The sequence below is a fragment of the Blennius ocellaris genome, assembly GCF_963422515.1.
Source record: "Blennius ocellaris genome assembly, chromosome: 7".
Taxonomy (NCBI): Eukaryota; Metazoa; Chordata; class Actinopteri; order Blenniiformes; family Blenniidae; genus Blennius; species Blennius ocellaris.
The window spans coordinates 1,188,555-1,199,399 of NC_137656.1; the positions used below are offsets into that span (position 1 = coordinate 1,188,555).

At 45.3% G+C, this 10,845-nt stretch overlaps 1 protein-coding gene across 1 annotated transcript; it reads right to left on the reverse strand.

Annotated features, from left to right (window-relative positions):
* Positions 1-4,802: 4,802 nt before the first annotated feature.
* Positions 4,803-10,533, reverse strand: LOC308132729 (adenosine receptor A2b-like; the record flags this gene model as incomplete). Its single annotated transcript, XM_080499910.1, has 2 exons — positions 4,803-5,847; positions 10,199-10,533. The coding sequence occupies 2 exons, from the start codon at positions 10,531-10,533 to the stop codon at positions 4,803-4,805; spliced, it is 1,380 nt and encodes a 459-aa protein (XP_080356036.1).
* Positions 10,534-10,845: the final 312 nt, after the last annotated feature.

Sequence of the window (10,845 nt, forward strand, 5' to 3'; positions counted from 1 at the left end):
CATAACTGGTTGAAGGGACTGCAACAAAAGATAAAAACAAAAACAAACTCAAGCAGATAGTGAGTTCAAAGTATGACAAATTAATTCTTAATAGTCTCTCCTTTGTTGCTTTTATTTTGACAAAGATGGATGATAAAACGTGGAGTTTTAAATGGTCAATCTTATGCAGAATTCACTTTGTAAAGGTTCTCCAGCAGTAACAATCGTCTCCACACCTGGAACGACACGCCAGAAGTGTAGAAAGTGTGTCCTCTCTCTCCCCGGCTTGTTCCAGGTTTTAAAAAGTGTGTTGCTCCAAGCAGCCAATCAGAAATCAAACCCTATATGATGTCATCAGGGGGTTTAGCCAATCACAATCAAGGTAGGCTCCTCCCCCCCTTTGACTCCTCCCACAATCAGGCAGCTCTGCTCTGGCACATGGCGCCACGAGAGGAAGTACTTCCTTCCTCTTCCCCTAGATGGGTACGAATACGACGTTTTTTTGGAGCAACGAGACCTTGTGAAAGTGTTGAAAAGCTGGACGATACGACTCCTTCAAGACAAAACACAAGAAATAAATACCTATCAGATTTTTGCATGTGAAGGTGCAGAGATTTCCGTGGCGAATCCTCAAAAAGAACAGAGCGTTCACAAACTTGACCTTGTGATGAAAGACGAAAAAGTGCAGAGATAGTTTGACAGTTCAATGAACCGTTGCCCAGAAGGAGCGTCTCGGTCCTGCAGACCTCCTCAGCGAAGAGCCGACGTGACGGCCCTCCCTCTGCAGAACGACGCTCCGGTGGCCTCCACGGATGTAAAAAAAAAACTAAACTAAACAGGCACTAAATGACAGCAGAAAATATGGAAGGCCCCCCCCCCGTAAGCGCGGGAGCAGCAGCTGCCCGGGAAAGTTTGCTGCGACACGTAATCATTAACAATCCCGCCTCGAATTCTTTTCCAACCATTTACTAAACCGTGTCAACATTCGCAATAAATTAAGTGAGGGAAGCACATAAAAGCGTCGACTGACTGGGAGGACGGTGGGTTTGCATCAACACATTTCTGGGGTTTGTTTGGAGAAAGCGTGGCGCGTTTTGCTCGAAACATCAAACGTGGCCAAAGAAGTCCGAGCGGCAGGAAGCGACGAGGCGCAGAACAGAACTCCCAGTGCAGGTCCGTCGCCGGTGACGTGAAAAGTTATTCAACACTTTAACGACGACGGGTTCCTCCTTTCTTCTTATTGATGGACTTTTACCATTAGGACGTCACGGGGTTAAGGGAAGGTGTTAGGAGGCTTCTTAAAGGGGTTAAGGGAAGGTGTTAGGAGGCTTCTTAAAGGGGTTAAGGGAAGGTGTTAGGAGGCTTCCTAGAGGCTTCTTAAAGGAGTTAAGGGAAGGTGTTAGGAGGCTTCTTAAAGGGGTTAAGGGAAGGTGTTAGGAGGCTTCTTAAAAGAGTTAAGGGAAGGTGTTAGGAGGCATTTTAAAGGGGTTAAGGGAAGGTGTTAGGAGGCTTCTGAAAGGGGTTAAGGGAAGGTGTTAGGAGGCTTCTTAAAGGGGTTAAGGGAAGGTGTTAGGAGGCTTCCTAGAGGCTTCTTAAAGGAGTTAAGGGAAGGTGTTAGGAGGCTTCCTAGAGGCTTCTTAAAGGAGTTAAGGGAAGGTGTTAGGAGGCTTCTTAAAGGGGTTAAGGGAAGGGTTTAGGAGGCTTCTTAAAGGGGTTAAGGGAAGGGTTTAGGAGGCTTCTTAAAGGGGTTAAGGGAAGGTGTTAGGAGGCTTCTTAAAGGGGTTAAGGGAAGGTGTTAGGAGGCTTCTTAAAGGGGTTAAGGGAAGGTGTTAGGAGGCTTCCTAGAGGCTTCTTAAAGGAGTTAAGGGAAGGTGTTAGGAGGCTTCTTAAAGGGGTTAAGGGAAGGGTTTAGGAGGCTTCTTAAAGGGGTTAAGGGAAGGTGTTAGGAGGCTTCTTAAAGGGGTTAAGGGAAGGTGTTAGGAGGCTTCTTAAAGGGGTTAAGGGAAGGTGTTAGGAGGCTTCTTAAAGGGGTTAAGGGAAGGTGTTAGGAGGCATCTTAAAAGAGTTAAGGGAAGGTGTTAGGAGACTTTTTAAAGGGGTTAAGGGAAGGTGTTAGGAGGCTTCTTAAAGGGGTTAAGGGAAGGTGTTAGGAGGCTTCTTAAAGGGGTTAAGGGAAGGTGTTAGGAGGCTTCTTAAAGGGGTTAAGGGAAGGTGTTAGGAGGCTTCCTAGAGGCTTCTTAAAGGAGTTAAGGGAAGGTGTTAGGAGGCTTCCTAGAGGCTTCTTAAAGGAGTTAAGGGAAGGTGTTAGGAGGCTTCTTAAAAGAGTTAAGGGAAGGTGTTAGGAGGCTTTTTAAAGGGGTTAAGGGAAGGTGTTAGGAGGCTTCTTAAAGGGGTTAAGGGAAGGTGTTAGGAGGCTTCTTAAAGGGGTTAAGGGAAGGTGTTAGGAGGCTTCTTAAAGGGGTTAAGGGAAGGTGTTAGGAGGCTTCTTAAAGGGGTTAAGGGAAGGTGTTAGGAGGCTTCTTAAAGGGGTTAAGGGAAGGTGTTAGGAGGCTTCCTAGAGGCTTCTTAAAGGAGTTAAGGGAAGGTGTTAGGAGGCTTCCTAGAGGCTTCTTAAAGGAGTTAAGGGAAGGTGCTAGGAGGCTTCCTAAAAGGGTTAAGGGAAGGTGTTAGGAGGCTTCTTAAAGGGGTTAAGGGAAGGTGTTAGGAGGCTTCTTAAAAGAGTTAAGGGAAGGTGTTAGGAGGCTTCTTAAAGGGGTTAAGGGAAGGTGTTAGGAGGCTTCTTAAAGGGGTTAAGGGAAGGTGTTAGGAGGCTTCTTAAAGGGGTTAAGGGAAGGTGTTAGGAGGCTTCTTAAAGGGGTTAAGGGAAGGTGTTAGGAGGCTTCTTAAAGGGGTTAAGGGAAGGTGTTAGGAGGCTTCTTAAAGGGGTTAAGGGAAGGTGTTAGGAGGCTTCCTAGAGGCTTCTTAAAGGAGTTAAGGGAAGGTGTTAGGAGGCTTCCTAGAGGCTTCTTAAAGGAGTTAAGGGAAGGTGCTAGGAGGCTTCCTAAAAGGGTTAAGGGAAGGTGTTAGGAGGCTTCTTAAAGGGGTTAAGGGAAGGTGTTAGGAGGCTTCTTAAAAGAGTTAAGGGAAGGTGTTAGGAGGCTTCTTAAAGGGGTTAAGGGAAGGTGTTAGGAGGCTTCTTAAAGGGGTTAAGGGAAGGTGTTAGGAGGCTTCTTAAAGGGGTTAAGGGAAGGTGTTAGGAGGCTTCTTAAAGGGGTTAAGGGAAGGTGTTAGGAGGCTTCTTAAAGGGGTTAAGGGAAGGTGTTAGGAGGCTTCTTAAAAGGGTTAAGGGAAGGTGTTAGGAGGCTTCCTAGAGGCTTCTTAAAGGAGTTAAGGGAAGGTGTTAGGAGGCTTCCTAAAAGGGTTAAGGGAAGGTGTTAGGAGGCTTCTTAAAGGGGTTAAGGGAAGGTGTTAGGAGGCTTCTTAAAGGGGTTAAGGGAAGGTGTTAGGAGGCTTCTAAAGGAGGCTCTAAAGGAAGCAACAAGCCTCCTTTCCTTTACTTACTGAGAATTCGGACAGTCCTCATCATGGCCGCTACACAAAACACTTCTGGGGTTCAGGAGAAGTGGATCGATAAGGAGGCAGGAGGGACATTTGGGACGGACCTTTCCCGTTTCTCCCCGTTGGGAAAAAAAACCCCAAAATGGCTGCTCGTCAGAGTGGCTTTTAATTTGAACTCGTTAACCGTTTAAAAGGGAAAACAACCTCATGTGATCACGTCGTAGAAACAGTTACAGGACATGAAGAAAACACATGATCGGTTGGCTCATGTGTCAAATATCACAAATATTAACCATGATTTCATCGCTTTTCCGCATAACGGCGCTCTTTCTCTTTCTCTTTCTCCTAATTTACGCCAGTTGTGAAGGAGCTGCGGTTCAGTTTGCTGCCTCTTGACCTTTGACCTGAGTTCTCCAGTCCATGAAACAATTAAGGCGCTCAGTCAATTGACAATTTAGTTAACCGGGCGACTTGTGGTGAGTTAATCGTGAAAAATCTCCTCTTTCATCTTTAAAATGGAGAATTTCTGTCATTTTGAATTTGCAGAGACGAAGAACAGCGAGGAGGAGGAGGAGGAGGAAGGTGATGGTGGCAGCTGTAGTTCCATCTCTGATTCACCTCAACCTTACAGCGAAGCCAAACGTTCTAATGTTTCTATCAAGTCATATGGAGCCCTTTGATCACTTTGTTGTTTGTCGTCTGATAAAAAACATGAAGGCTTTCATTAGTTCTATTATTATTTTGTCTTGTATTTTACTTCTATCTTCTTCTATGTCATTCTTTACCTTTTTATATTTTTGGCGTCGACGAGGCGAGTTTTGTACCAGTACATTAAAAAAAAACAAAAAAAAAACAATTAAAGTCCTTGAATCCTTAATGGTAGAATTCTTGTTGAATCCATCACACGATTGTTTCTCACATAAAGTTCCGTCATTTGGAATCAGCAGAGCATGAATGTAACACGTATGGAGACAAAACTGACTTGTCAGAGCTCAGCTAGTTTGAGTTTTTCTTTGCAATAACGCAGAAATCGCCATAGCAACGACACCCTGCAGTCCCATTGAGAAACACCGAGTCCAAATTTTGGGGTTTTGAGCAGCAGTCTGTCCTCGGTGGACCACCAGCAGTGCCTTCAGACTCCAGTTGAACTCGTCTCAAAAAAAAAAAAAAAAAAAAAGTCCCAGTGTTTAAACAGTGGCTTGTTTCCTTCAGGCTGAACAGACGGAAGCTGTTCGTGGTCGTCCGTCGTTCGCTGAGGGAGGGGGGGCGTCTCTCCCGCGGATCTGTCAGGACGCCTCGCTCAGTCCGCCGATGCAGCTCTTCTCCTCCTGCTGCTTGTCGAACAGCGAGGCGAGGCTCCGGCCGCTCCTCCTCCTCCCCCCCTCCTCCTCCTCCTCCTCCGGCTCGTCCGGGCGCCGGGCGCGGCGGCGGTCCGTGGGCCGCCGGCCGCGGCCGAGGGCCTGCAGCGGACACGGACCCGTCCTGGGACAGTGGGACATGACGACGGACAGAGGGAGGTGGGACACCGCCACCAGGCCGCCCCCTACGGGAGACATGTGGGCGCTCTCGCAGCCGCCGCGGCCGTCGCCGCCGTGCTCCGCGAAGACGTCCAGACTGAGTCCGTTGGCTTTCAGCCGGACGGAGTCCGTGGTGATGCTGTTGTGGGCGGAGCTCCGCTTGCTGCCGCCGCCGCCGCCGCCGCGGAACCCCTCCTGCCGGCCCAGGACGTGGCGCCGGATGATCCTGCGGAACGTCTGCCTGAACTCGCGGATGCGGTAGGCGTAGATGAAGGGGTTGACCACGGAGTTGGCGTGCGAGAGGATGATGGCCACGTTGAGGACCCACAGCGGCGGGCGGCGGCACTCGGGGCAGAAGAGCGTGAAGCAGTTGATGATGTGCAGCGGCAGCCAGCAGACGGCGAACAGCCCCACGATGATGGCCAGCGACTTGGCGGCCTGGACCTCCTTCTGCAGCGTGGAGCGCGTCTTCTCGCCGTGGGCCGCCTTCACCTCGATCAGCTTGAGCTGGTGGCGGGCCGCCATGAAGATGCACAGGTAGATGGCGAGCATCAGCAGCAGCGGGATCAGCACGCAGGCGAAGAAGTTGAAGTAGACCATGTACTCCATGACCACCACCTCCTCGAACAGGCACCTCATCAGGCCGGGCGGGCACGCCGTGCCGTTGCCGTTGCCGCCCGGGCACGCCGTGCCGTTGCCGCGCGGCGACACCGTGTGCCAGCCCATCATGGGGGTGAGGCCGATGGCGATGGACAGCACCCAGCAGACGGCGATGATGCCCCGGGCTCGCTCGCCCGTCACCAAGCTGTTGTACCTGGAGGGGAGAGAGAGAGAGAGAGAGAGAGAGAGAGAGAGAGAGAGAAACATCAGCGGCGAGGGTCAAAGAGGTCAAAGGTCGCCCCAGGTCATTGCTTAATGTTGTGAAATGGCAGAAGACGAAGCTCTGGTCTCTGTTTTTGCAATAAATCTGTGGGAAAAAATTATTTTGATGTCATTTTAGGTAAAGAACAGCGGGAAATATACACATATCTAAATAATTATCAAATCAAACTTTTCATACAGATAAACATGCAACTCAAAGGGCTTCACATAAAATCAAAATAGAAATAATAGAAATAAAATTAAAACACGCACACACACCAACCCTAACTGCCCGTAACAGAGTATAAAAACTCATATAAGAATAATTATGATTATAAATCACATTTGATAATTGGAACTAGTAAATATGGGTAATAAATTCTCATAAACATGACAAAAAAATTCTCATAAACATGAGGAATGACTGCTGGTGGCGATGGTGAAGTTCATGAATCGTAAACATTAGTTTGAAGTCCTGGAGGTCTTTAGTAATGAATTATCTTGGACATAAGAGCTTTTTTGATTTTGTAAAAAACGAGACACCGCAGAGCCGTCAGCTTTAGGAATGATTATTAATTTGGCTTTACAGTGTATACAGCCGCTTCAGCGCAAAGAAAAGGTGCTCTGGGTTCTTCATCGTGGAATTTATTTCCTTTTTTTCCACAAAAAAAAAAAAAAATGTAGGAAAAGATTCATTAGAACTGCACGCAGCACTTATTTTGAAAAGATTTAAAACAATCTTTTAAAGATAGTAAGAACAGTTGCAAAGAAAAGGTGCTCTGGGTTCTTCATCGTGGAATTTATTCCCCCCCCCCCCCCCCCCCCCCCAAAAAAAAATGTGGGAAAAGGTGCAATAAAAATGCACACAGCACTTATTTTGAAAAAAATTCAAACAATCTTTTAAAGATAATAAGAACAGTTGCAAGGAAAAGGTGCTCTGGATTCTTCATCGTGGAACTTATTTACTTTAAAAAAAAAAAAAAAAAAAAAGTGGGAAAAGGCTCATTAGAAATGCACGCAGCACTTATTTTGAAAAGATTTAAAACAATCTTTTAAAGACAATAAGAACAGTTGCGAAGAAAAGGTGCTCTGGGTTCTTCATCGTGGAACTTATTTACTTTAAAAAAAAAAAAAAAGTGGGAAAAGGTGCATTAGAAATGCACGCAGCACTTATTTTGAAAAATTTAAAACAATCTTTTATAGATAATAAGAACAGTTGCGAAGAAAAAGGTGCTCTGGGTTCTTCATCGTGGAACTTATTTACTTTAAAAAAAAAATGTTTTAAAGTGGGAAAAGGTGCATTAGAAATGCACGCAGCACTTATTTTGAAAAGATTTAAAACAATCTTTTAAAGACAATAAGAACAGTTGCGAAGAAAAGGTGCTCTGAATTCTTCATCGTGGAATTTATTTACTTTTTTTCAACAAAAAAAAAATAATGTAGGAAAAGATTCATTAGAACTGCACGCAGCACTTATTTTGAAAACATGTAAAACAATCTTTTAAAGATAATAAGAACAGTTGCAAGGAAAAGGTGCTCTGGATTCTTCATCGTGGAATTTATTTACTTTAAAAAAAAAAAAAAAAAAAAGTGGGAAAAGTTTCATTAGAAATGCACGCAGCACTTATTTTGAAAAGATTTAAAACAATCTTTTAAAGATAATAAGAACAGTTGCAAAGAAAAGGTGTTCTGGGTTCTTCATCGTGGAATTTATTCCCCCCCCCCCAAAAAAAAAAAAATGTGGGAAAAGGTGCAATAGAAATGCACGCAGCACTTATTTTGAAAAAAATTTAAACAATCTTTTAAAGATAATAAGAACAGTTGCAAGGAAAAGGTGCTCTGGGTTCTTCATCGTGGAATTTATTTACTTTTTTTCCACAAAAAAAAAATTATGTAGGAAAAGATTCATTAGAACTGCACGCAGCACTTATTTTGAAAAAATTTAAAACAATCTTGTGAAGACAATAAGAACAGTTGCAAAGAAAAGGTGCTCTGGGTTCTTCATCGTGGAATTTATTTACTTAAAAAAAAAAAAAGTTGGAAAAGGTGCATTAGAAATGCACGCAGCACTTATTTTGAAAAGATTTAAAACAATCTTTTAAAGATAATAAGAACAGTTGCAAGGAAAAGGTGCTCTGGGTTCTTCATCGTGGAATTTATTTCCTTTTTTTCCACAAAAAAAAAAATAATGTAGGAAAAGATTCATTAGAAATGCACGCAGCACTTATTTTGAAAAAATGTAAAACAATCTTTTAAAGATAATAAGAACAGTTGCAAAGAAAAGGTGCTCTGGGTTCTTCATCGTGGAATTTATTTCCTTTAAAAAAAAAAAAAAAAAAAGTGGGAAAAGGTGCATTAGAAATGCACGCAGCACTTATTTTGAAAAATTTAAAACAATCTTTTGAAGATAATAGGAACAGTTGCCTGTGATAGTTTCTTTTTCTTTTTTTTTTTCCTGAGGAAGCACTTCTCATCCCGGAACCAGAAGACAAAAAAAACCCCAAAACCCCGAGGATAAACAAACAAGGCAGTTTCAGGACTCCTCAAAGGGCGCAGTCTATTCCTGGTGGGCCGGCGGCACAGTGTGGGAGAGCAGCTGAGATATTTGGCTTGTTTCTATCACATTCTCCAAATGTTAAAAGTGCAAAAGGTTAATGCTGCGAAAAACAAGGCCACCCCCGCCGTCACAAACACGGCAACAAATAAAAAAAAAAAAAAAGACGACGACAACACAGAGGAAGCCTCACGTACGTCCGGAGCAGGAAGCTGAAGGGGAAAAAGAAAGAAAAAAACGGGAATCCTGAGGCGCAAAAAAACCGACGGCGAGTCGAACGGGGCCGACTGTTTTCACAGCGAAATCACGCAGGGAGGTCACGCGGAGGTCACCAAGTCTGTATAAGCAATTAAAGAAATATTTGTTTGATTGCTCCGCGGGGACGGCGGCGTCCTCCAGAGAGACGCCGTTTCTGGAACGCACTTATCCGAAGGTCACGTCTTCACTGATCGTCCCTGCATGAATTATGAAGCGCTGTTGTGAGACCGCGGCTGCCGGGGACTCACACACTGATTTCTTTTCTGTTTTTTTTTTTTTAAAAGAATATTTCGACATTTATTGACTTTATACTGGGGTTTTCCAATCAAGCTTTCATGTTCTGGGCTCAGATCTGGTCAAGTCAGACATTATGACTCAGTTTTTTTGTTTTATTAAACTTTTTTACTTCATTTGAAACACGTGACTGAGAGATTGACAAAAGACGTCGGAACATTTTTCGTGTTTTGGATCAAATTAGGCCTCATTTGTGTGAAATACAGGAGAAAAACACTTAATTGTTTCATCCACGAATAGAATATTTTTTTTGTTTTAAAGCTTTTCAGATTTCAAAGAGGTATTTTTTTTTATTGCTTTCTGCTGGAAAACTTTTTCTATTTATATTGAATCCATGGTTTTATACATCCCAGCATCTTCTCGCCACCTTTTCCACTGATCAGGTCGTCACAGAGGCATGATTTTGGACCGGTAAAGGAAACGGGAGTTAAAAAAAAAAAAAAAAAAAACAAGTTTAAAAAAAAAAAAAATCACAAGTTCTCTCAACGAGTCTCTGACTTCGTCTCCATGGAAACGGGGGAAAACGTTGCCGTTAGGAAGCATGTACAAGGGTTGTTTTTACGTTGCAGCAGCTGTAGTTCGTCTGCCGGGCCACGGGAGGGCGCTGTGGCTTGTTTGTGTAATGAAATCTACAACAATATTCTGCTGGGACTTGGTGCTTTTATTTTGACAGGTCACCGTAACAACAATCCAAACGTGTCCTCCCATTGTTAATGCCTAGAGCGGATCGATCACTGCACCCTCTAGTGGCCCTGTATGAACACTACATCATTTTCAGAGTGTTTTTCAGTGGAAATATGAACATTTTCCGAACGAAAACACACAAATCACACATTTTCACTCCTACGTCTCAGTGTCAAGAAGTTAATATCCTTTAATTCTATTCTTTATTGTGTAAATTTCACATTAAATATTTTGTTCCTAACTTTGCGGTTTAGGTTAGGGTCATTTCCATTTCACGCGGCTTTTGTGACTCTATTGAACTGTTACTAATAGTTTTTGCTGTTTTCCCTTAATAATAAATAAATAAATCTCCTTATGACGACTGTCATTTAAATTCCTTCAAATCTACTCAGTGTTCAAAGTCGTTTTACTCAAACCGAATTTTTTTGGAGTTTGGATTTTCGGGGCGAATCAAAAAAAAACAAAAAACACCGCGTGTTGGTGGCGCGGATGACGACGTCCGGCGGTCACTGACCTGAGCGGCAGCGTGATGGCGATGTAGCGGTCGATGGCGATGGCCAGCAGGCTGAAGATGGAGCTCTGCGTGAGCACGAGCACGAAGCAGGCGATGAAGAGGCAGCCGTAGAAGTTGGAGCAGAAGCCGGTGCTGATGGCGATGGCGAAGGGGATGGCCAGGACGCCCACGGCGATGTCGGCCACCGCCAGCGACACCACGAAGAAGTTGGTGATGCTCTGCAGGTTGCTGTTGAGGCCCACGGCCCAGCACACCAGCACATTGCCCAGCACGGAGAAGGCGGCGATCAGCAGCTCCAGGACGACGTAGAGGACGTCGGCGGGGTCGTCCAGCATGGTGAGGCGGGCGGCGGGGTCACTGACGAGGAGGGAGGAAACCTCGCCACAACGTCCATAGCTGCAGCCGCCTCGTGGCCCCCTTGCGAGCGTCCGCCGGCGGCTCAGGCGGCGGGCGGAGCTCCTCCACCCGACGTCATCGTCACGGTGACGGCGGCGGGGGCGGCGGCAGGGGCGGTTCCCTCTCGGCTCACCCGACTTCCCACCGAGGCGACGGCAGAAGCGTGCGGCTGAAACGCGAGAGCGGAAGTGAGAAAAGAGGAAACGCCGCCGCCGTGAAAGGAAGTGAAGCGAGAGACTTGCATCAGATGC